We start from the raw sequence: 27,195 nt of genomic DNA on the forward strand, positions 1-27,195 counted from the left end.
GGCAGTTTGCTTTGTTTAGGACAATTTACCTCATGATGAAACAGTGATCTGAGGACAGTATGTCTGTGTTAGTAGTGGTATGGAGCCAAACTTCTCCCTGGCACAACTCCAGGGAAGAGCTTAGTTCATGATGTTTAAAACTGCTCTTTGAGGACAAAAGTTAAAGAGGCTGCAAAAGGCAAGGAGAGCTATCTCCCTGAGCACTAATCCCTGAACAACCTTTGCTCTGACTGTACTAAAGGAACAGTGAGCAGACATACAACTACTTGCATGGGGAAGTCAGAGGAAGGTGCTGTCAGGACCAAAGATTTCTTCTCTAGTCTCAGGCATCTGACTCTACACGTAAGGTTTTGTCTCAAGGAGGATTTGGTTCAGTTTGCAGAGCAGTTTTGAGGACAGAAACTAGATTTATTTCAGAGGAAATTAAAATAAAACCTCCATATCGAAAGTGCTCCCATGGGGACATCATGCTCCCAACCCACAGAAGGGCTGCTGCACTATTAGACCCTCCACCATATACACACCATAGCCTTACACATAGATAACTCTGGCATCCCCAAAAGGTCCTGGAGTTCCCTTTCATGGGTGTCATGGGATATAGTAGGCCATGTACAGTGGAGCCCTCGCTGCCCTTGCCACAAGCCCACTGCTCATTCTTGCTCCTCCACTGCTCCTCCGTCTCTCAGTGAGATTCTCCATTGTTCACTTCCATCTCTACCTCCCCCACCTTCTTCTACCATCCTGTCTTGCTGAACCCCTTGTTCATTTAATCTTTCACATCTCTTTTGCTGTAACTAACTCTTTTTATGTAACAGAGCAACCGTACGGCAGCACTGCAGACTTGTGATGCTTATGGAGGGCTTGAGGAGACCTCTGAATATCCTACCGAGCCAACCACTGATTTGGATTCAAAGACCTTGGTCCCAGGGTCACTGTCGGAGAATCCAAACGAATAAAAAGTACCTAAATTTGCCTTCAAGTTCCCACAAAGCATCCAAAGATATTATTTAACAAATCTTTTCCAACTCAGTCTGTATTTACAAGGGAGGAAATCACCTAGGAAAGCATCTGTCACTCCAGTGCTTGTGGCTCAGAGAAAATAATTGCTTGAACAGCCTGTACTCTGTCAGTCACACTAGTCATCAGCACACTTTGAAAAACTGGCAATCTAAGACCTATTCTGCATTTTGTATTTTGGCTCTTGTGTTATAAATTTTAGCACAGTTCATAAGATTACTTTTTCTAAACCTAACACAGGCCAAATAGCTTCAGCATGAACATTATTCCTGCTGGGGCTATTGGCTGATATTTATTTTTAAAAATAGAGAAGTAGGTACAAGTTGATCAGGGAAGCAAGTTGGATTTTAATCACGATGAAAAAGCCAAGCTGGGTCAGAACCAAATTCTACTATGAAGTGACCATCTCAGCAGTCCAATTAAAAAATATTTTTTCCTAAGCTATTTGTAGATCATTTGGATATAATTTTCCCCACAGATGTCTTTCTCTGCTGCTATGTTTTGATGCCTATATCAACACCCAGAGATCTGAGGTTCAGAAATCAAGTTACGCAATACAATTAAAAGCTTGAACTATCACAGATAAATGGGAATAAGAAGCTTGGGCCTGATGCAGTCCAGGCATATGGCGAAATAGTGTCTTTGAAAAGACTGCAGAGAAAAACGATGTAACAAAAATGACCTGAGAAACTTATAGAAAAATGTTGAACACCTCTGCCAGTTTTCTCTGCAAAGTCAATGCCTTGCATCTTGATCAGTCTGGTAAGAGATATGTTACAGCTTCACAAAGTATATTTAAAATGATAACAGCTTGGGAAAAAGAGATAGAGGTGGCCACAAGGGTGGTGATTTGTTACTGTTTCCACTGTAAATCCTTACTACTGGAGCATTTGTAGTGGACTTGTTCCTATTCTAATGCTTGGTTTAGAGAATCCCAAGTCAGCAATGAGTAAGTTTTCTTCAAAAAAGTAAACAAAATCATAGGCAGTTCTTATGGCTCCCTCTACTCTCTTGGATAAATGCAATTATACCTCTAACACTTTCCTCCACTATTTCCAGGCTCACTAGTCTGTTTCAGTAATGGTGAGAACTGGTAGAGAAAAAATGATCTAAAAACTGATATTTGGAGCACTTTTTTCATATTTAAAATTCCCCAAGGCTCCTCAGGAAAATCTCAGCCACGCAACAGAAGCATCCCAAAAGCACAACAAAACCAGGTGCACTTACTCCCAAAACTCTGTGACAGGAGAAGTGAAGTTAGTGGCATTCAGTGATATCCAGAGTGTTTTATTTTTCCTGAGAGTGTCTTCCACACAAGTTGGCGTGTTCCACTTCTGGTGACAGTGTGCCCACGGCAGGACGCTCTGGAACGACTGGAACAGGTAGTAGAGTCCCCAAGCCAGGATGACGATGTAGTACACATTCAGAAGGGACACAATCACTATGGAAGCATAACCAATTCCTGGCGGGAGGGAAAAAAAAAATACGCACCTATGTAACAGCCACTTGGTAGGACGTCTCATGATCTCAAGTAGTTGGTGCTCTTCCCACCTTTTTGTGGACTTGTGTCCTTCTTTACCACACCGTTGCTTAAAACTGAACCCAATTCTATCAGCCATTCACATGAAGTACAGACCTGCCACCATCTCTGACTGGTATTGGCACTTTGGGCTGAATTTCCAAGCTAGAGTTTGCTGAGATTGGAAGGGAGGTTTGCAGGACCCATTTTAACCCAATCCAGCTATTTTCATTTTTATTGGAAGGAAGTCAAGGCATCATGCTTTGCTCATTTGTGAGCTGCTCCATTTCATATCTTGTGTGCCTACACGGGCAACGCCATCCTCGCAGCACTGGGCGCCGGGGCAGTTTCCTCCAAGGCTGCTTCACTGCGGAGCCCACGTGCCACTCAGACTTACTGACTGGCTCAGCGCAGCGTATGTGCAAAACAGGCCAACTCTTGAACGAGTTCAAAAGGAAAATTCCAGAGCTATCAATGTGAAAGCTACAATTTCTGCCCCAATTTCACTTGTGCAAAGGAAGTATAATATTGGTAGCTGTTATGGTTAATTAGATCAATGTTTAACTCTGCTATCAATATTTGACAATAAAAAATGTTCCCTGTTTGTTTTAAAAGCAGGGTCATGGGCAGATAAGGCCAAGTCCTACACAATTTAGGGAGCTGGTGGAATGCTGCTCTGGAGAAGGCTTTAACTGAACGCCAAAACTATTCTTCTGAGTCTGATATCTCTAACCTATGCAGTTTAGCTCCACTGGCAGATTCAAACTATGTGTTAAGTCGGAGGTAGTTACTATTTTTTAAAAAACAGAAAGACTCCAGAAAGTCCCATTTTCTGAAAATCTTTCAGTATCTAGAATGTGAGCCTCCAAAAACTTACAAAGTTTGCCATTTAGGAATAGCAGGGGAAAAAAACAGATTTCCTTTAAAAACAGAGAGAGCAATTTCTCACAAGAGGAAGAAAAGTCTTTAAGTTTCCCTCCAGCATCACTCTGATGACTGTGGCAGCACCTGGAATACCTGCCTCATATTTCACAGTTTCAAACTATATTACGCTGTGACTCTTTACCACCAGGGATTATTTTTATGCTGGGTTAAAACTGCCAGAGCAAGAACTATTTATTCTACACAGCTGCATTTCATGCAGAATATATAGCTAGTCACATTATTAGAACAACAATTTCTCTTCTCATGGATGCCTGGAATATTGTTATTTAAACAAAGAACATTCTTTCTTCCTCCTCTTCCTCAAAGAAAAGCTTCATAGAAGTGGGAGGAGAAAGAAAATTGAGCTAAAGCAGCACAATTACATCAACCTCAGTAACGTGAATATTAGGTGGGAGTATGAGCCACCTAGAAACCTTTGCTTCTGCCTGAAAGGAGAGGAAGGAGAGATGTCCCCAGTGGTAACAGTGGCAGAGCTGGAGACAAGTCAGTGCAAAGTGACCTTTCATTCCAAACAAGATTTTGGAAAAAAGAGTGCCCCTCTATATAGTGCAATTATTTAAAATAATTCTGCCTAGGCTGTCAGCCTGGAGAGGTGATCTATATACAAGGCAGGCATCCTCACTTCAGTAACCTGGCTTTGATTTTTCATTCTCGTTAACTTCCAAAGCAGTGTTCATACAATTCCGGTGAGTAACGAGTGATTCTTCGTTTGTTGGCAAAGGCCCTTTAATAATAGGAAACAACCGCGACTGTTTGCCAGGACTTACTCAGTAACGATTAAAGTCCCATTCCTGAATCCTACTACAAAATGCTGCCCAGGTTTTGGCTGCATCAGCAACAGAGGGATTATGCCAGTGATAAGCTTTTACAGGGCAGGAGTTCATTTCCAGACCAGAATAATCTTTTGAAGACTCTTCCACAGAAGGCCACATAAAAGGCTCCGCTCAGCCAGCCTTCCGAAACAATCCCGACTTCTCCAGCACCCATGAACACAATGCACAATTGCCCTTTTAATGCATAATATGCAATGTCTTTCCTGCTTATTGGCCCTCCTGCCAGTTAACAAGATGACAGCATCAAAATCAATACCTTACTTTGTCTTTCAGACTCTCAGACTTCCATCTTTCCAGGAACCAATATCATATTCTCAATTATGACAGCAAATAACTGAATTAATGGATATGGGGGGAATAACATTGCTGCATCTGGTTTACAGAGGTGTCTTTAAGCAATAAGGAACAACAGGATGTACTAACCAGTGAAAATAGGGCAGATCTTTTCCCAGCATGTGATTCCACCTTCGGAGGTATACTGTCCTAGCACCACCTCCAGGAAAAACACGGGAAGACCTCCCCCAAACAGGAAAATGAAATAAGGTATAAGAAATGCACCTGTTGAGAAAAATATGATGGTACAAAATTGAGATGAAGCAAGTGAATCTATTCAAGTTATTCTAAAACATATTAACAGGCGTAGGTAGACAAAGACACAGATTTTTTTATCTGTATGCAATAATCTTTTGGGGAGAATATTTTTGCTCATACTCAAATGCTACAAGGGGAACAGGTGAATAAAATTAGAAAGGGATTTCAGAAACAGGAAAGGATTTTCATACCTTTTTAAACCTTTTAAAGCAAAAACCTGCAATAACATTGGAGTTAGACACACAACAATTTACCCTAATTCAGAATGCTCTTACTCTGAAATCAAGTAGAAACAATGGTTTGATATTTTGTTATTACCATACAGCAGCTCCCTTGACTTGAGTTACTCTGGATTTGCAGTGCGTGACTCAGACTACTGATCTATATTAACAGCATATCTTACAGTTAAAACTCAGACTCAGCTGTAGCAGAAGCAAAAGAGAGTAAAAGGTTTAGTAATATTCAAATTTTAAATTCTTGTTGTTCTTCCACAACCAAGTTTTAACATAAAGTATTAAGTAGTACAACAATATCTCCTAAATATTGGCCAAAAAAAAGGCAGAAAGCAGATGTCTGATTATCATTTTTTCTAACCGAGCAAAGGCATTCAGAAATAGCAAGCACGAGAGGCAGGCAGGCACACTGATCTGCGAGAGGGAAATAAGAAGTACTTACCTCCGCCATTTTTGTAGCAGAGATACGGGAACCGCCAGACATTGCCTAACCCAATAAATCCACCAGCCACGGAGAGCAGAAAGTCAATCTTACTCGCCCACTTCTCCCGCTGGGGCGGCTTTCCTTCTGCCTCGTCCTCAGGCCGAGTCCCCGGGCTCTTGCCGGGGGAAGGTTTGAGGATGTCCTTGTGGAAGTCTTTCAAGCACTGCAGCTTTTCCTTTGTTGCCATATTTCTGCTTTCTATATAGGAAAAAAAAAAACCAACAAAAACTGGGTTTATTAAACAGCCTGTACTGGTACAGCTCCCTAACACTGCAAGGACTGTTTAACCACACTCAACTCAGTTCCATAAAAGCCATTGCCATTTAGTCGAGATATCAAAACATACGCTGCCTTTACTGATCAGGAGAGACAAACCTTTCCTGGACCCTGAGATACCTCACTGCTGCCACGGCTGGAGCGGCCAGGGCAGCGTGGGGGAGAGCAGCGGCATGGCACCGCCGCCTGTTCGCTGGCCGCAGACGAGAGGTGTGTAGGTGCGTAAAGACTGCGCCCCGCATCTGCCACCGCTGTTCTGGAGCCTCAGCTCCATTACGGAGCCCCTCTGCTGCACAGGCAAACGTCTCAGGCTGTTTCCGTGCCCATAATAAGGTGCAAATCACCGCATCGGACTCCGTCGCCAAAGTTCAAGTGAAACACAGCAGAGCAGCAAATCTCACCTTTTTCAGATAAAATTCATTCCTTTGCTTCCCAACACCTGAATCGTCCCGTATCATTTATTGCCTGCAATTTCCTTTCCCTGAAGTATTATAAAGCCTTTAGAAAACTATACATTCATAAAAACTGGACTGGAAAGTCATTTGTCCTAATCAACCTGCATGAGCTGAAGGAATCTTTTCAGTTTATTCCATTTTCGTAACTACACTGCTCTCCCTTGACATCAATAAAGGGAAAAAAATAAACCCTTATATTCAATTATTGTGTTTTATACATCTATGCAACTGCACATTTTGCAAGAATGATGGTTCCTAGGTTAATTAAAAATGTGGCATGAGTCACCTGATGCAAAACCAAAAGCAAATTAAACCACACCTTTCTAGCTAAATTTATAATGCAAAAAAATCATAGATTGTGTAAGAATAATACCAAATAGAGTTACTCTATTGAAGAAGTGTCTTTTTATCCAAGACTTCCTAATGAAAACAAATAAGGAACAAATTGTATTTCTCACTGTAAACCAAAACTCAGGTATATAAGGCAAATTCATTCTCTGCATAACTCAAGTGACTGTAGCTGGATCTGACCAGTTATTTTTGTATAGTGTTTTGATGCTGAAAAGCATGCAAAATTTTCACCAGAACCAAGCAAACCAGCAAGTCTATTCCAGACCATAACCACTCCCTACTTGCACATGTCACTATGTATGCACAGTCATAAAAAATCATGCGTCAGATTATCCCACTTGATAGCCGCAGGCCTAGTACCTGCTTGCTACTTTTTGATCTCTAACCTGATTTAGCTGTGGCAGTGACCTGAAACCTGAGTTGATATTAGCTCTGCAGGAAGTTTTTAATCCGAACATACTTCTGAGACAGATATGCATCACTGTACCAATAAATCTTTCTATCCACCGTGGAAAGACTCAGAAGGCTAAATTTTGACAAAACACAGCAGCTCCACACTTGCCCCAGTGACATATTGCTGGCCTTTGCAAAGCAGCTATTGCAATAGCAGTTGCCTACCAGCCTATGATCTGAAAAGGAACTTTAATCTGCACAGTGCTAATCATGATGACTTTCTGCTTTTTTTTTTTTTTTTTTTTTTTTTAATGCCACTACTGATTGCATGGAGGTGATACGAGCAGCTGCAATACCTAGGAGTCAACAGCAGAGAGAGCTCATAGAAGGAGAAAGCTGAAGACAGAGTGGTGGATAACCACTATCCGTTACAGGGGTATGGGGGTAGGTCATGTATAGTCCTTTAAAATGTCTCCTACTGGCTGCTGTTAGAAACAAGGTATGAGATTAACTAGTGTAGTGACTGAATAACTACGGTAAGGCCAGCTCTATAACAGTATTTAGTTGCTTCAGGGAATTAATTCACAATAAGCAAATCAGGTTTCTAATAAGGCACTTGGAGATAGAGACAGGTGCCTCAGAGAGGGATTCGCAGAAGCCTTTATCTGCTTGGGGCATTAACATCTCACTCCAGGTCCCCCAGGCAGTTACGACCCTCCATCATCCTCTGCAGTAATTTCTTGGGGGGGGGGGGGGAGAAAAAAAAAGGTGTAATCCTTTTTTCCAAAACAATACCTACAAGGTGACCAAAGTCCTCATTGTATTAGCAACATGGGATGCAGATAGCTTAATTTCAGTTTCTTTGGCTATTTGTGCTACTTGAGTCCTTTATCTTGCAGGAGAGTGTCACAACCATCAGGCAACAGGCTATTCTGGGATAAGGCATGGAGGGCATTCACCCTGTCTCTTTTGGAAATTGCTCATCACAAAGGTTACTGAAATACTTATCAGAAGGTGGAGAAAGAGTGTGCAAAAGAGAGCATAACTCATGTCTAGCAGGTAGGGCACTCTTCCATTTTTCAGATCATTTTCTGATGGACTCCTGGGATGGCTGCAAACCTGCTTAATAGGGCACAGAGATATATAAATGTATGGATCCCCATAGGATTAAGGTCTAAAATAGGAGCTTAACTACTCCCTGTGATGACTGATACGGGAAATATCCAGAAACAGAACACTGGGCACCAAGGGAATCTCTGTGTGAAAACTGAGGGGACCTACAGACATCAGCCCCCTCCAAGGTGAAAAAGTGTTCCAGGATTGCAATTTTTAGCCATTCACCTCTATCTTGCAATAGAGTTCTTCTCTTCTTTCTTTCTCTCTCCCCCCCTTTTTTTTTTCTGGCTCACATCTCACTCTAATCTTCTTCACTGCGGATTTACTTTGACCTAGGTGTTACTCAGTTCTACCCAGAATTTGCAAGCTCGACCAGATTATTGCACTCTGTACATCCTCCCGCTCCCCAAGGCAAGCTGATCACCCTGCGGTTTGTCCTAATTACACGCACACAGTGCTAAATGGTGCCTTTTCAGATTCCAACTTTGCAGCTGTGTGGGACTGCATTTTAAAAAGGGAATTCTAATTCGGCTGAAGCCCCCAAAATCAATTAATTACCCAGTGTAAATTTTGTTTCAACCTCAGCTGGAGTGTGAAGATGGATCTCCATCTCTCCCTTAGCCTGCAAATGAGAAACCCTCAAGGCCACACCTGCTTTGGAGGTGCCAGGAGATGGACCACTGGGATTTCGTGGCAAGTCACCAGCTCTAGCAGGGCAAGGTACAGCACCTGACACTTGTGCAAAACATGTAACAGCCCGGTTTCACCATGCATCTTCTATCTAGTCTTGCTAAACCCTTGACTGTGCTTTGAGGGCCAGCAGATGTGGCTGGCAGGCACGTACGGTCGGCCAGCACCATAGGAATTGACGCTAAGCGGCCACCTGGGACTGCAGTCCTAGCCCGTGTCACGTTCAAGGGATGTAGGATTTATCCCCCTTTGCTGCCAACCATTGGTGTCCACCCAGCCATTACCAATTACAGGAACTGTCTACAAAGGCAGTAAGGGTGGGGGGTACAGGCGATTCTCCTGGGCGAAGAAAAGCCAAGAAAATCAAGTTTGTTTAGTAAAAGGCATTGTCTTTTTCCTTAATGGGGTTGGAGTTTCATTTCCTTTAGTTATGTCCCACTGGGTGAGGTTAAAATGGCTCTTAAGGGAAACGGTCTGACAGAGATGCTGAAACAATATGTTGTCACCGCCCAGGTCAGAACCAGAGAAGAATAGGTTATTTTTACTGTATCACTTAGTGGGGATGGTATCCGAGATCTAAGCCCATCTAATTCCCCCAAGGAAAAATATTGTAAGAAAATGCTCTTACAACTGCACAGTCCAAAGCGAGTGATCCAAGGCTGCCGAGACACGTCTGCCTGTGAGAGTTCCCCCTCCAGGAAGCTTCAACTTGATCTGATGAACTTAATATGGATAAATAAAAAGCAGCACTCAAGGCTGCCATTTACAGTATGTGAAGAGGCTGAGTGCAGCCAGCCAGCGAGACCCTGACCTGAAAACAAGGGGAGAAAGGATCCAGCCCGAGCCAGCGCCGGAGTCGGTTCTCACGTATGCTGGAACAAACCCTAATTAACGGAGGCCGAAGTTATCGATTGGCAAATCAATGCCAGTGAAATGTGGAAAAATATCTAACACGGGAGCAAATGCGGTCCCCTGGCACTTCCCAAGCGCCTGCTCCCCTTCCCCCCTGCAGTCAATAGCTCCTTTATCCCCGCAGAAGAATCACGCGTCTGTCCCGCTGCCACCTGTCAGTCAGGTGCACGAAATCCCTCCGGCAAAATATTCCCCTGCGATGACCCCATCGCTCTTGCTGTTCCCCCATGACTGATTAGTTGTCGGCGCTCGGCTGAAAATGCCAAAAAAGATTAACCATAAGCGGCGAGCTTTTGCAGCTAACCCCGGGCAGCCCTCCACGGACTCTCTCCCGTGCTACAACTGTCGGATCTTTGCACGTCCCGCCTGCACCTCAGATAACCCATGCCCTTTGAAAAATACTGGCATTGAGAAGTAAGCCTCCATAACATGCAAAAAATGAGCGGTCGGGGAAGCAGGAGACACTGCACAGAAGGCTCAGATGAGGAGTGCTGTAGATGAGGGAAGGCCACTAGCGCAGCTGGAACCCGTCGGTTGTCCGAACAAACGTACAGCTCACGTTACTGCTGAACCACAGAGGTTTTTTGATAGAAAACCCAAGGATTATGCATCTGAAAATACACTGTTTGTCTTCTGCTCTAGGGTTACAGCAATGATCCACTCCATGCTTCTTAGGGCCCAGTGAGAGGGGACCAGTGTATGGTAACACCTACCAGTCAGAGCCCCAAAGATATATTCATCATGTCCTCCCTTACTTCCCTTAATAAGCTTTAAAAATCAAGTCCTCAAAACAGCGGTGTACAAACCCCTGATGGACATGCAGGAAACAAAAGCTGCCTATGCACACAGATATCGTAAATATTTGTGCATGCTAAAATACATGTGCAATCTTGCACCTGAAGATCATGAACCATTGCAAAGGAGCAACTTCTTATTTGGTCAACACATAGCAACACAAACACATAATAGGGATTCAATGACGTTCTGAATTTGCAACTAGAATGGTAACTGAAAAATTATTTTACAGCCTCTTTTCCCACTAGAAATCTAAAAGCAAAATACGAACTTAGTGAATCTGCATCTTTATTGGGAATTCTGCCTGAAGAATGACTGCATATCCAGGTTGCTAATTTTATGGACAGTTTCTGTAGCATGATGTGTACCACTACATTTGTTCTCAAGGACTCTCTGCTACTAACTTTGGTCTCTGCTGGCTGTGTATCCTGAGCTTCTCTGTGTGTTCTCCCTCATTATAGTCTCATGGCTTTTGAAAGACAGTGTTTTTATCGCATTATAATTAACTTTTATGACGCTATTTAAACTCATGGCCTCTTTAGACATTGCCACCTCTCCTATTTTCCTACCATTCTTTATTGCATATCTTGGAAATCAAAGTCATCCTCCTATACAAAATTGAGTTTTCCTTGATCTGTCAATGTATCTGTGGTTTGCTTTTGGACTTTTTTGTGTGTCTTACAGTCATGAATATTTCAGAATTAGAAGCACTTATTGCTGGATTAGAATTGCTCTTTCAAACAACCAGCTTCAGTCCATTGAGGACAACGGAAAAACTGATATTGATTTCAACAGTAGTAGGATCACATCCCAAATAAAACTGTATTTATTGTTTGGCTCATTTCCTAGGATTACTCGGAATTTGAAACTTGTAACTCTTGATGTTGACAGCTCTTCCTCCTTCATGCAGCAGTGTGGTTAAGCCAATCAATACATGGTTAAAATAAACAGCCTGATCAGACTTACGGCTTTTGTGCAAGTCTTTCTGATCTGCAGAAGAGAAAAAATCTCTTTTTGTTTGGCAGCCCTGGAGGTGACACCAGGAACCAAAGACCAACTTCCTTCATTTATTGTCTTTAACTGATATCCAAGTTCTTTCTGCCTCATCAAACAAACTACCTACTGTACTTTCTGAAAAGAAAAACTTTAAATGTACACACTGTCTCTCTTAATCTTATTCTTAAAAACGCCTCTAATAAATTCCCTGCAATAATTCTTGCCCATTCTCTTTGTCTTTAATGGACTCTTCAGATCTTCTTTTTCTTATTTCTTTTTCTTGAGTATATGTATTTATTATAACATCTATCCCTTCATCTTTTCTTCTTTCTCATTTTTCCTTCCAGCTTTTGCCATCTTCCATATGGCTTCTTCGTCTTTTCCTCTTGTTTCACTATTATACTTCTCTTCTAAGCTTGACTGGGAAATCTGCTACTGAAAATTTTCTGGGAGCAAAATGCATTCCTTTATATCGCTGAAGTATATTATGAAAGGAAAGCCCAAGGCTTAATGCAATTTCTTTTTAATCTGTTGTGGTCTGGACAAAAGGTGTCTTTTCCCCCCCACATACTTTTTCCTCTGTGGTGTTTCCATTCATGTTCTTCATATAGGTATCAGGTCACAGCTCACAGCTGGTATAAAAAGCTGAACCTTTGGTCAGGTTTCAGCAGAAAATCTACAGTCAAGTAATACTCTGCCCATTTTGCTATACCGATTTATGTGAAAGAATAAATTAGTTACAACTAAAGCCAGCAGTCCAGCAGGTGACTGGTGCACTCCATCATACTGGTTATGACTCTGTCCTCTGGAAATCCTGCTGTGGGCACCACCCTGTCTCCTGTCTCCCAGGTAGGACCGAATCTGCTGACCTGATTTAACGCCTCAGGGGGGTGCAAGGTAACAACCTCTGATCAGCAATAGAGGAAAGAAGCACCCACTCCCTGCTGCTTTCCCCGTGTATCCCTGCTGCTCTGCCAGCTCTCCCCTCGCAAAAGGAAAAAAGCATTAATTCCCAGCACAGCATCACCTCTCCAGGCCCTTATCTTTAAAGGAGGGTCCTTAACAAAATGCAAGGTAATATCCAAGAGGCATGGCAAAATGAGGGCTTTCCAGGTGAGATGGTTGTCTCAAAAAGATGTGCATGGCCTCTCCTTTTCAATCAGCTTGCATCCTGCAGATTTTTATTAAGTGGAATACCCTATTTATTTACTTTTTTTGATTTTAAAGGTCTGCTGTTCAGTGGAGTTACAAGTCTCAGTGTCAATTAAACCAGTTCTACTGCCACTCAAATCACATAAGAAATTAGGGAGTATGAAGGGATGCTCCTGATACTGTTAAAAAAAAAAAAAAAAAAAAAAAAAGCTTAAAGCCTACAAAGCTTATGAACTTGAACAGTCAGTGTTGTGTGTTGTGCCTATTGAATTTTTTGCATGTGATTAATAATGTATTGAATCTATCTGACACATCTGCAAGGCACTTAAAATGCATGTAACCCTCTAGCAGCAATCTCAGTGCAATGATAACAGAGTAGAGCCCAAGTGCATAGAAGAGAAACAATAAAGTAGCCACTTGATGAAGCAAATGCACAATAAAATGTATAAATTCATTACTTCAAAGTTCTTTTTTCTTGGAAATAAAGCATTCTATACTTACCTGTTTTTGCAACTAATTAAAATTAGGCCCTAAATTCACTGATGTCCACTAATGCTACTGTTCAGGGATTTTTCTTAATTGAAGATTGATGTATTTTTTTCAGTATGTTTTCGAAACAGAAAATAATTGCATATATTCATAAGATTATATGTTTTGGGAGAAACAAGCTCAGTTTTCCATACACACTACAGGCTTCAATTAGCTTTGTACCCAGCCTGTTGCCATATCTAGCTAGGACACCTCAATTACACAGATGGAGTTGTGTTTTCATTTTTTTCTATCCATCCATCTCAATTTTAAACAATATCTGAGGACAGATTTCTAACCCACCTGTGACAGCTGTTTAAATATGTCATGCAATAATTAGGATTTCAGGTTTTCATACAGCTAGAGACAGGGCTGTGCCTGGTGGAGCTCTCCATCGCCTCCAAGCAGCTTCCCCATTTGCAAGGGGAGGAGGTCCTGAACTGAAGCCCCTTATTCTCACAAATTTAAATCCCAGCACCACTGGCTGAGGGGAATAATCCTCTTTTTCTTTGCTCCTCCCTCTTGTCTGCGCAATACTTGAAAGGCCAGGATTTTCCACCATGCACCAGAAATGGAAAGAATGGGTTTGCAACACGGCAACGTGCGTGCAAAACGGCCACCGAGTCACACCAGGAAAGCGGTTAAAGCGCGCGCGCGGCCAGCAGCGCGAGTCCCGCGGCGGGAGTGCGGAGTTTGAGGGAAGCCTCGAGGACAGAGCCGTGAGCTCCGACGCTCCACGACGAGAATGAGTCACTTTTGACTTCAGTCTTGACTTCTCCTCCACGGTGGCAGCAATTAGCAGTGAAAACATGAATCAATGAAAACATGAATCTACTATAGCTAGTAGAGCTGTACAGCAAGTGGAGACAACCTCCTGCTCTAGCAGCGCGGTGCACTAGTGGACACTGCTGCTCCCAGGCCTTGAACTGTAAGAGATTTTCTAAGCACTTTGAGCTTTAATTTACTGTTGTTGTTTTCTTTCCTTCAAGAAAAAAAAAAAAGGAACAGAAACTTTAAACGTTATCAAATTTCACACAGGAAATGAACCAGAAACTACCGATAGGCAGAGCAAAACAGAGCGCAGGGGATTTCTACAGGGGATGTGCGAAAAGAAGAAGTGGTGGAGCTGATGAATAAGCTCACAGAGACAGCACAACCTTGCAAAACTCGTCCCTGAACTGCAAACTTTCACCAAAAAAAAAAAAAAAAAACAACCCAAGGCGAAGCTACGGTGGTGCGTGTTTGTTTTTGTGCAGCTGGTGCCAGGTGCCTGCCTGCAAGGCCGCGCACTGGCATTTGCTGTTCAACCCAGGGTGGCCTCGGCTGGGCGCCGCGGCTGCGCCGTCCTCTCGACGTCCCGGAGCCCCGGCTCAAGGAGGCCCTTCCAGCAGGAGCACCGCTGCTTCCTGCAAGCCACCGACTGGGCATTATTTGATCAAAAATCACAAATTTTCGATCGCTGCCCATCTGTTCTGAAGGCTGGAGTTGGAAGCAAAACCTTTTGTATCCCCCACTAACCCTGTAAGCGTCTAAACGTCACATGATTCAGGCTAATCTCCTCAGAGAGGTATTTTCAGTTCTACTTAGCCACAGACCTTTGACACCAGCTCTCACACACAGAGAGCTGCGTTCGTTTTTATGTCAGCAGATACGGAAAGCAGAGAGCGCTGGAACCACCACTTTACTTCTCTAAGGAAAGTAACACGTAAACCGCTTCCGTGCAGCACGGTCTGCAAGGCAGCGAGCCCGCTCCGTGCCCGGAGACCCGATCCCACACGCTACTTGGACAAACGCCCCACTGAACCCACGCGGGAATTGCTGACTCCAAAGGGATTTCGTAAGAGCCAGCAGCACAGGCTGACCCAGTGTAAGTAAAAGGTATCTGTGGTCCTACCTTCATACCAGGGTTGCTCCCTCCCATGGGCTACAGACACTCACTTTGCTGCTGGTTTTTGCAGGAAAGCGTCCCCGGGTAGAGCAGGACAAAATAGGAACAGCTCGAGGACTTTCCTCCATGCCCTATCTTTCCAAAGAAATGTCAGCCAGTGCTTTGCATTGCAGGTTGCTTTTATAGTCGTAACTTGACTACTGTAAACTCAATCAACTTCTGTTTACCAGTTTGGAGGCAAAGTTCACAAAACTGAGCAGCGGAGGCTAAATTCTTTCTTACTGTAACTTCATCTAAGCTAGCACTCTTACACGAGGTATCAGGGTGGCATACTAACCTTGAACACCCAAAGCTCTGTTCATCACGAGAGTGTGTTTTTTTTTTCCTTTTTTTTTTTTTTTTTTTTTTGAATGCAAAAGAGCTAATTACAGACAGGTGGGAAACTGCAGTTCCCTTATAAATGATGGGTACGTGACAAAGAGCTGAGCTAGTCATAAAAATGCTCTGTATGCAAGCTAATGGCAGAAAGTGAGATAACTTATTTTGTTTTACATTTGTAGACCTCTTTAATGGCTGAGAGGCATACAAAGGCTCTGTGAACTTCTGACAGTTTTCTAGAGCTGCAAACCCAGGTGATTCAGAGTTAGATGTTTTGCTTTATATCCCTTATTTGAATACTATCTTGTCTATTGAATTTGACTTGTAATCAGTAGTTTGTGCCCTGCAGAAGGAGTGGAGCAGAAAAACTCTGAACTCTACTGAGTAACAGTATCTTCTGCTACTGTATTGCTTCCCCATAGCACAAGTCCCTTTTTAAATTTGAAAGAGCAGCCCACTGCATCACTGAAGGAGGATCTGCACCAAGGGGAGAGAATTAAATGGTTACAGAAGAGGAAAGGCAGCAATTGCTGGAAGAAGTATAGGAAAGCAAGTCTGTCCTGTTAAATGTTGGTTTCAGAGTCCTGCCTTGCAGAACAAGGGACAAGAATGGCTTTTGATTGCTCAGACTCAGCCTTTTTCTCTAAAACTGAGAGATCACAATCCGCTCTGGTGGCCCCATCTGTAAGCTTGACTCTTGACAAAGCCTAATGGGAAATAAGGTGTTTGTATAAGCCACTTATTTCTTGCTGATAAAGGAGAGACATGGAGAAAACCACATAATCTTGATAGAGTTTTCCAGAAAGAGCAACCCTATAAAATTATTTCCTTATTTTTATTTTTGCTAGCAGTTGGAGGTTTCTTCATGTTGTTGGTAATAGCTAGATCATCACTGAAAATTCCTTAGACTGATATGGTGAACCTGAGCGTGGTTTTGCTTTTTTTCAGGTGCACTTAAAATGCAATATGCCAAAAAAATGGAATTTTTTGCAAGCACACTGACCAACCCGTGAAAATTTGCTACCTTACAGAGCTCACGTAAGCCCCTATGCATGTCCAAAGCTCTTTGGCACACGGCTGCAGCACTGGGAAGGCATTCAGCTGCGAAACAGATGCTCTGTGCAGCATTAAATCCCTCACGTGGTTATAGCCACAGGAGGAAATCAGCACAGAACTGCAGTGCAAGGGCACCTGGCGATGAGCTAAACCCTAAATACCCCAAAGCTCTCTTCAAGACTACTTGAGGCTGTGCTGCTACAGAACATGATTTGTAACTGAAAAGGAAAGAGCTGATCTCTAGTTTTTAAATATCTATCATCCTGGTATAATTATGCATAAAACTCTTTAACTGATAGCTTTACTTGGCACTTACTGAAGATTTTTAGAGGTCTCAAGTGAAATCCTGGTATTCCTGAAGCTGGTAGTCAAAATTCGTACTAATTTTTGAAATACACAAATTTCACCTACTAATTCAAACTGAAGTTACCATTTGCATTTTGATTTTGATACCACACAAGTAAAACCTCTATAATTTCATCAGCCATAGGGAGGTCACTCCTGTTTTATGCAGGCATGAACGAGGTTAGACTCAATGGGGAATGAAGAACTAACGACCACACATCACCACGTTCCTATCAGGGAAAGGGTATTAAACAGAATCATATTGTAATATAGGTTGACAGGGACCTCTAGAGGTCATATAGTCCACCCCTCTGCTCCAAGCAGGCCCTATGTCAAAAGCAGGTCAGGTTGCCTGGTCAAGATCTGAAAACCTCCAAGAGTGGAGATTGCACAGCCTCTCTGAGTAGCCCCTCCCAGTGCTCCATCACTCTCAGGGTGGACATTTTTTCTTATATCCAGTCCAAATTTCCCTATCAGACCAAGAAAGAACACAAGGAGGCGAGAGGAGAAGAGGATTAAAATAAAACAAAAAGGCAATACTGAGTGGAAAGCACAATCCTGATATTCTGACACTGCATACATATGATACAAGTAGTCACAAAGAAAAAAGCTATAGAGGATGAGTGTGGTGAGAGACAAGTGAGTAAGCTCCAGGTTAAGTATAAAATAAGCAACGGCCTCTAATGCTGGCATATCAGACAATGTTCATTTTATTGTCAGAGTGAAGAATATATTTCTTAAAAAAAACAAACAAAAAATCCAAATAAATGTTACAATGTATGCCAAGCAATTACTGCTTTTCAGTGTGTCCTGTGATTCACGGTGCCATAATAAATTGGCATATGGTGCTCATTCAGGGTACACAACTCACACACTTGCCATGGCTCTAAGGAGCTAATAGTTATTTGGACTGCAGTTAATTTTTTTTTGTTTTTAATTTCCCTGTGGCAATGCAATAAAATTCATGCTTATTATTGTATTACTTTCAAAAAATAATGTGTTTAGTGGCAGGCAAGTGTCATTAATGCCTGAATTCTCTTGTATTGTAGGGAAATCAATTCAGACAACCTCTGGCATGCAAAAGCACATAAATAATTGGTAAATACTACCTGTGGTCTTCTGGGTCCAGATTTGCCTGATGCCAAGAGCAATCAACTCCTTTTTGGCTGCAAAGGATAGGATGGCACTCAATGCTTTGCAGAAGGCACTCAGTACCTGGCAAAATCAAGCTTCCTGTGTGCCAACATTCCCATGAAAGAGTAACTCTTGAAGTGCGGATGACAGAAATGGTTTTCTTCTCTTAAGAGAGAAGACAGCCTCCTTGAGACACACAGAGCTGCTTCTCCATAAGGTCTGAAATGCTCCCCCTTGCCTAGGAAAGGTACATTCCCTGTGCTAACTGCTTATGAGACAGCTCTGTCACATTAAGGGAGGAAAAAAATAACAAAGCATCTGCTTTTTGGTGAGTCTGCCCAAGAGCAGGAATAGACTGGAAATCCAGGAAAGTTTTATCAGTAATGAGACATTAGAGATGCTTAAAAGCAGGGATAAAGCAGTGGCAGAAGAAACTGCATGTTTACAAGAAAATTCTTCTCCTACAATTGCGACAACTGAAATGAGCCTGGGCTACACTATGACCAGTTAGTACCACCAAAAGCTTCAGAGGAGTAGTGGAGCCTTTCATCACACTGATGTAATGCAATTCAAGGGTCTGCATACCACTGGTATACATTTGAAATAAGCCCACTGAAGCCAGTGCTATTCATCAGCAAAAATGGACCAGTGAGCTCAGAAATGGGCAAATAGGATATTGTCCAAGTATGGCCTCACAGCTTCTGCAGAAGTGCCACAGATCTGAAGGTCACCAAGACTGATTCCTCAATAGGGGCTTGCAAGACATGCTCTTGTGCCTATAATGTAAGTGGGAGTCTGATTTTGACCCCACTTAAAAAAGGATAAAGCAATAGCAGTGCTGCTGAAATCAACAATGCTACATGGGTATATATTAGCTAAGAATTACATCCTGAATTTGTACTTCTTTGCAGCTAATTTGACAGGTGGTATTAAACAACATTAATATCTCAAAATGTGACTTGGAAGGAATAACATAAACAAACATCTGAACCTACAGTGCTTTTGCTCCTTGATCCCCAAGGAGGCAATTATTCCCTCTGTCACATTCTGTATGGCCCAAGTAAAATGTTTGCCAGTACAAATATTTTGTTCCTGGGTTTTCGCTTTATAAAATGGGAATTTGGACTGTGTGGTCTCAGGTGTTTTCTTCAGTGCTTAACACAACAGGTTCCAAACAGCGATTGGGGAATACTGCCATGACTTTAGCACAAATGACAACAGTGAATAATGACCTGTTCTGCTTATTTTCTCACCTTGAATCTCCTGAAGTGTTTAATTGTGTGGAAGTTGCTTGAAATTGTGCCTGAACAACGACTGCCACCGTCTGACCTATGCTCTTTCACTGTTCTCCTGTAGATTCTGTGCTACTGCTCACAAAACAGTCTTCCTTTCATTTTTCCTACTCTCCACCTTTTTCATAAATATCTTCGATTTATTAACATGTTTGTTTGCATTTAGCTTACCTACCTTCCTCTAAGAATGTACTCCAGAAAGCGCAAAATTACATGAAAAGCAAGTAGAGCCCAAACCTTTTTCCTGTCAGAAGTCTTATTCACCTATGCAGAAATGCTAATGTCTTCATTTCACCCAATGAGATAAAAACAGTGTTTAGGAAATAACCACCTTCTCCTCAACTGAGAGATCCTCCTTCTTTAGCAGGGAATGCAGGAATATGTCCAGATAATATATCCTTGCTCTTTTACTGGTTAATTCAAGACAATGTTAGCTAGATTTTCATTATAGCGTATTATTTGTAGCTGCTGTTTTCATGAAGCAGCTGTAATAAACAAGCTAGATTTATCTTCCTTTTTAAATTGCTTGAAATAATTAGGGTTGTTAAATTTAGATTGTAAAAGAACCTACTGATTCCTCTCTCTCTCTTTTTCCCCCCCGATAAATACAAAAGCTACAAAGCAATCTACCATCAGTCAGGCTTGGGACAGAACAGTATGCGCTCTATATATTATCCAAAATGGATTTCAGATGAGGAAATCATCTAGGTTTTTTCCAGCCAATGTTTTACAAGTAAATGGTGATTGTGCTGAATTATTTTAACAACTGCATTGTGTCTTAGTCTTCTCCAATCTACATTTAAGAAAGGATTTCTTTCCTTTCCTCTTCTATTCAGGTACAAATGGAAACCCTGGATCTGGATTACTCTGGTAAGCTGGATGGAAAGGAGGAGCAAAACTGAGACCCAGGTACAGATCAGATTTTTGAATTCCTAGTTTGATGATCTACACTGCGTTCAACTATCATGAAGCCCCTGGCCCATGCCTTCGGGCATTCAGATACCAAACTTAAAACTTGCAGTTTGCTCTCTCCTCTTTATCATTTACTTTTTCCGTTCATTCTCCCTCGACTACTGCTTGCTGTATTACTACTCCAAATATATATATATAAAATAAAGAAACATGATGCCCTCCCTGACCCAAAATAGGCTACTGCTGCATTTCAGCACCTGATCCAAGAGACTTGCTTCATGACAGCACCAAACAGACATCCTCCAACAAACTTTTCAATCACAACCTTTTTGTTTAGTTGGTTTTGTGATTCATCAGCATTTTAGTTTTATTCTTGGTGTAGATAGCACCACCCCAGCAGACGAGGTTTCCCCGACGCAAAGGAAAAGACAGGATGAGATTAGAAGGATCCACAAAAGAACTTAGATAAAATGGCTCGGTAAGAGGGGGCTGGTGCCATTCAATTGCTCAGCTTACCAAAACCCCAAAAGAGGTGAGGAAAAGATTATTTGTGCTTTGAGAAAGACAACATTGTATCATGCATATCAGGAATACAGCGACAATATACTAACTACATAATAAGAGAAGGTACAAAATGAAGAAAAGGAGAAGACTAAATCCGTCAGATTTTGCACTATGAACTCTTATAACCAGAGTGAGGCAAATGAATACATGGTATACAAACAAGAATGATGGAGCTGGGAAAGGGGTCTGGAGTAATATGCAGAAAATAGTTGCAATAGATATCAAAATATAAAATGTAAGTACTTCTTGGCTCTAGATATGAGAAAAAGTAACAGCTTCTACATAAATGATAGGATAAGATCTCGGGGCATTAAAATAAATATGTCGGCATACAGTTTTAAACCATTTCTAAGTGTAATAAGCAAGCAGCATGCAATGGGATAGGATTCAGTGCTAGGAATTATAAAGCCCTACATCTAGGGAGAGCAATGGCACCTCTTGAGGAGCTGCTAGCTGCAAAGCTATGAATCCACGAAAGACCTGAAGGTGATTGCAAGTAGCCAAGTAATACACTTTCTCTGTATGACACTAATGAGTGTGGAAGAAGGGTCAAAAACTCAACTATTTTTGGACGGGTATATGTGAGAGGATCATATGGAAAGCTGAGGCATAATGCTGTGTTAAAACAACCACAATGGAAATAGCATAAGGTGTTCAAATCTCCCCAGATTAGACAGGGGACAGAAAAACTAAAGGAAATACAAATAAGAGCAACAAAAATGATCTAAAGAGAGAGAGTAAAGGAGCTAAATTAATATGGACTAGAAACAAGACGACTCCTGGGCTGAGATCCAGCTACAAATACCTTCAAGGTACTATGTGTAGAGGCAGATAATTAATCTAGCTCAAAAGACGATAGGACAAGGAGCAATTGCTTGAATTTAAGGATGGAAAAATCCAGGATGCAGAATTTTAAAAAAAAGTTATTTGAAGAAACACATCTGCTCCGCAGTGCGGACCCCAAACACGGTAGCCAAGGCACACTTACTGTATGCATCCAAGAACAGGTTGAACAAGGAGCTCTGGGAAGTGGTCACAGCCTTCTAAAATCCAGAGAGATCACCACAGACAAACTTACTGATATTTCTTTCTTTATGGGCTATCTGACAGACTGCTCCTCTTTGAAAAAAAAAAAAAAAAAAAAGGAAGAAAGAAAGAAAAATAGAGCTATATATCCATGTAGCAGTAATACACCAGCACAGAGTTCAGAAATGGGGGTGTACAGCACTCTGACGTGCAGCCCAGTTAATGGTAACCCCTCTTGTTCGGTGGTGTGTGCAACATGTGTCTGCAGGGTGCCACATAGGGCAGTGTCAGCATGACAAAAACTGCTGATCCAACGGGCAGATTATTCTGAGTCTCAACACTGAGGTCAAAGGGTGAAGAGGAACTACTTTTTTTTATATATTTTACTGATACTCATGGTCTTCCCCAGCCTTACGTTAAGAGATCCTGCACTCAAGCTTTTAAAGTCACTGCATAAATTACATATTTTGCCTATGATTAGCTGAAAACGAGCACTAGCAGTATTTCATCATCTTCAGGAGCAATAAAATATGCTAGCATTGAAAAAAAATAAAATAAAAAAGCAAAGCATTTGTAACAAGTCTTAGAATTTTCAAAGACAAATGGGTATACACAAATGTGAGGAATATAAACGCATGTACCATTAAAGCCCCCCCTTCAAAATATCCCGTCCCAACTGCACTCACCAGTCGGGACTTCTGTCCCCTCCTCAATGTAGATGGGCAGTGGTGATTCCTCCATAGGATGAGGCACTGATGGAAAGTAATGAATTGTGGTAGTATTTGTCGCAAAGTGACAATAATAAGATGGTCCCTTTCTTAACATTACAACTACCTTTGGCTGGTTATCGTCACAGAGTCCTTTTTGAAAGTGGTCACCTCCTGTCATGGTGACCTGTCCAATTCATACTCCAAGGGGTTAATCCCCACTGACCATTCACCACCACAGGAGTTAACCCCCTCTTGAAAGTTCACAGGGCCCAGGAGAGGTCCCTATTCTGGATGCTTCATGATCCTGGCATTTGGCAATAGCCTCACCATTCACATCCCAGGAGTTTAATTCTCTTTTGGAAATCTCTACAGTAGGAGAAGCCAAGGGGAGCCAATGCGCAGACAGGCACAAATGAAGTTATCAAGTCTAAGTCGTAGTATTTCATGCACAGAACCAGAAGAGAGAGGCTCTGATGCTTAAAGCTTGCCTTTAGCTGTTGAAAAGACACAGCAGGTGATGGAAGGATGCATCGCAAATGGCCTATGGACCACAAACTTTTTATTACTTGTTCGCTTTGAAGTGTATATATCGGACTTATAAGGCTCTTGATAAATTGTTTATGAAATCAAGATTGCTAGAGAAAGATCTTCAAAACTGTATCACACTAGGCTTCATATTTTAGTCTACAGTTTTGGAACAGCATACAGTCACCTCTTTAGGATATGTCCGTTGGGTTCTTTTCTATTTGGAGCTTTGTACTTTAAAGATGTTTTTGTTACATTATTTCCCATTAAACATCTCTGGGAAGCATGTGAGGCACATGCTTTTCAAGATGTTTGAATTTCCTGTATTAGAATGAAATACTAATGAAATACTAATGTTGAAAACTGTAATAATGAAAAGACTTCTGGAATTTTTCCTCCTCTGTTACCTTCTAAAATGACGATATACCTTCTCAAAGATACAAACTCTTAAGCTAGTCTCAGCTGGGATTCCAGCTACAAGAAAGGATCATTCTTTAATCACTTGTGGGGTTTTCTTTTTTACTACAGGCTTTTCTTTGGAAAGATTGCCCTACGATATCCATAAAACCAGCCAAAGAACACTTGCTGTTTAAAGCTATAAAATAAAGAGTCTTACAATGTTTCTGCTAGAAACACAATCAGAATCAAGAGTGTTTTCAACAGATGTTTGACTAGCAATGGGCTTCATGTAAACCCACACTCGTATTTTGCTGGACTCACAGGGCCTCCAATTCTCTGCCTTTACCTAACCCCATCTCTAACTGAAAATGGAAAATGAAGGGAAGCACAGGGGAAAAGGAACAGCAGAACACGGTTGTCTAGAAAACTACCATACAAGCCACAGAAATCATGGTCTACAAAGGCGCCTTGCGCAAGCTGCTTTTATCTAGAAGCTGAACTAACATTCCAGCCCAACAATAGCAGAAAAACATTTGTTACCACACGGCATTTTGCTACATATTAACCAGCAGTTGCTACGCAAGCATAATGGAGTGCTGAAATTCAGAGATACATGTTATTTTTCCAACGAAATGTTGATATACGGGAAATCAGCCTGATGTGAGTGCTCGTGGGCTTGCCATGCCACTTGACACAGTACATGCTTCGAAGTTATGCAAAGCAGGCCCTGCACTGTGAACATTGCAGTCATTTTCCTTGCTGAGCTAATTTTGCATTAAGGCAATGACAGTCTTCGTCTACGCAGCATTTAATCGAATTTATTTACTAGGAAGAAATACCAGAGCCAAACTTACTATACTAGTCAGAGTTTTCAAATCAGACATCTGCAAGCAAACCAAGTCACTAAATGATGTGGAAAAACTCTTGTACTTTTATGACATTCAGCTTTCCTTCTCCCATGAAGAATACTGTACCAGGCTCACCTAGACTGAGCATTTAGTCTGGAGCCAAATGCTTTCAAAAAACATTTGCAACAGTATTCACCAATGGATGGTTGCATTTACTCTTATTTTAATGGGTATAATCAGAGAATATAGAAAAGACCTGGAACACCTATATGCTATTTGAGGCCAAATATGCATATATACACTCTCTCTTGCACACACATATACATGCACACACAAGTATACATGCACACAAACAAATAACTCTACAGGCAGAACTTGGATTTTGTAGAATCCAAGATAGAGAAGCTTTTTCTCGTGGTAGGATTTGGGAATTAGGGACTCTGGAGTTCTGAAATGAGTACTAACTCATATTTCTTCTTTGTCTTGGGCAAATCTCTTCAATATTATGCCTCCACAGAACTCACATACCTACTTTAAGGGCATGCTGCTTAAATGGCTGTAAAGCACTAAAGCACTTTACCATGGTTCCTAAATTCTAGAGTGACATGCACAAAAGAACTGCACAGATAGATAGATTTAAGATAACAGTTGCTGAGTATTATTATTGTACAATTACAGCCTATTTTTACACGCTCTAAACTTGGTTTCTATGAACAGATGGTAAGTGTTCAGTATTTGAAAGTTCTAACCATCTTTATAACCCTTTTGTAATTTCATAAACAAGCATAAATAACACTTACATGAAGAAGAGTCTCTTCTGAATGGTTTTTCTCTTCCTGTTTGAAAAAAAAGGAGAAAAAGAAAAAAAAAGTTAAGAAAAAAATGGATCTAGCAAGATAAATTAGGCATGTTTCAACATTATCATGCATAGTGTTTTTTGAATTTCATCTGAGTGAGTTTAAGTTTTTGAAGAACATTAGGATACTGAATGTAGTAATAATGCAGTAAGACATGATGTAAAACATCACAGAAACGTTGACTACATCTGTCTCGTGAGCAAGGAAACTACACTGCAGCAGTGAAACAAAATGCAAATGCTACATGATCTGAAGTAAAAAAGGAAGAACCTTTAATTACCTTCCAACTCACTGATAGCCCTGTGGCTCTGCGTACGGACTGTCTCTAGCTAGCCTACCTACAGCAACACCTGAAAGCAGGACACTCCTGCATTTTGGCACTGTGTAACCTTGTTATATACTCCAGTACTCAAGCAGTGACAGCATTCAAACCCATGTCCTGCAACCATGGCAAATGATGGTGTTCTTCAAGGCTGTGACCATTCTGGGCAACAGAGAACCCACAACAGGAAACTCTATAATTGCTGAAATGCATGAGCCTCCCTTAGAGCTAATGCTTTTAACAGCCACCCTCCTGCTCTCTCCTGCCATCCGCCTATCTTGCACCTAAAGCTTGTGGCTCACACGCAGAACATAGGTTTGAACCACGCTCCCCTTCCAGCAGCATAGCCGGCGGGTTTTGTGATTGCCGTTTGGGTTAGTATTGACCTCTCTTTTGCTTTTGTAAATCTAGACAAGCTAAAACACAGAGAAAAAGAAACTGATATAAACACAGCAGATGCTATAGGGCAGCAGCCACGGTTACTTTGCTGTTTCCTGAATCACAGATTGGTAGGATGGCAGCCCTTCCCATGGCAACCAGCTTGGGAAAAGAAGGATGATTGCATTTTCACATTTTAACTGCTCTACCAGATAATCTTATATCAGTATTAGCTCCTCAATAAGCAATTTAAGGAACACTGCTTAGAGTTCATATGCCTTGGGATGATACTCAGCTAGCACAAATCAATTAAGTCCATGGCACTACAACAGCTGAGGATTCAAGTAAACATGCATTTATGGAAGAAGTTCAACAAATGTTAAATCGCTGAAGTTTCATGTGCAAGTTTTTCTTCCAAATGCCAAGGACTCAATCCTGCAAGCAGTCCATCCAAAGAAGTGGCATTAGAATAAACCAGACCAGAGCCAGGATCACTTTAAAAGGCATAATCCTGATTCACTCTGGTCACGTTATGTGAGGATAATGACGAGAAGTCAAAAGCACTAATCCTAGTAGGTAGTAGGTAGTCTATTCAAAGTTGCCCTTCTTAAATGATCCACAAATTATTAGTGTCATTGATCAAATAAGCATTACCTGTGTAAGGCTTCAACTACCACAGCTTTCACAGTTGTTTTTATGTGCTGTAACGTAGTTAAGTTTAAAAGAAACAAATCAGTGTAATCTTTTCTGAGTCATTTGCCAACACGATTAAATAGCCAAACAGGGCACTGTTGAAGAGAGACTCGCCTCACTGGTGCAACTGGGGTTTTGTATCAAAACTGAAGGGCACTGGCAGGTGGGACAAAGTTAAGGGACAGAGTTAAAACAATTGCTGCTGAGGCTGCTGAGTCTTGGGGTGCATTAATGAAAATCCTGGGAGCATCGCTACCCATGAAACATGGAAAGAGTCGTGCCTGCGAGTCCTTGGAAACACCCAGCCAACTGGACTTGGCTAGAAGCCACTCAGATGTAGCTCAGTCCTGGTTATGCAGAGAATTGATTTAAGGGAAAACTCACTGAAATATTTGCAACATTTAGCTGTGAGACAAGTTCCTCCCCAGGGCTTTCCAAACAAAACTGCACTCAGGCCCGGGAGGTTTCACAAACACCATGCAGAAGGAGTAAAGCGGTCTGAAGTGTTTTCATATTTTCCACAGCAATGTTGCATCTCTTTTCAAACATAATTTCAAACACACTGAAGACTCTTGCCATAGC

The 27,195-nt window shown here is 41.7% G+C and overlaps 1 protein-coding gene across 5 annotated transcripts in view; it reads right to left on the minus strand.

Moving 5' to 3' along the window:
- The window catches only part of SLC6A6 (solute carrier family 6 member 6), a 55,949-nt gene that overhangs the window by 26,208 nt on the left and 2,546 nt on the right, over nt 1-27,195 (minus strand). Inside the window, exons 2-6 of one of the 5 annotated variants that reach the window (XM_062585442.1) lie at nt 25,164-25,199; nt 22,568-22,633; nt 5,581-5,820; nt 4,738-4,872; nt 2,245-2,479 (exon numbers count right to left, since the gene is read on the minus strand). In XM_062585442.1, the coding sequence (XP_062441426.1) occupies nt 2,245-2,479; nt 4,738-4,872; nt 5,581-5,820; nt 22,568-22,622 (665 nt within the window). In that variant the 5' untranslated portion in view covers nt 22,623-22,633; nt 25,164-25,199. Of the gene's footprint in view, nt 1-2,244; nt 2,480-4,737; nt 4,873-5,580; nt 5,821-18,062; nt 18,120-21,843; nt 21,884-22,567; nt 22,634-22,715; nt 22,732-25,163; nt 25,200-27,195 lie in introns of those variants that run through there. The other 4 variants (XM_062585445.1, XM_062585443.1, XM_062585446.1 and 1 more) reach the window with 4 other exon arrangements.

The sequence above is a fragment of the Rhea pennata genome, chromosome 12 (genome assembly GCF_028389875.1).
Source record: "Rhea pennata isolate bPtePen1 chromosome 12, bPtePen1.pri, whole genome shotgun sequence".
In the NCBI taxonomy this organism is placed as follows: Eukaryota; Metazoa; Chordata; class Aves; order Rheiformes; family Rheidae; genus Rhea; species Rhea pennata.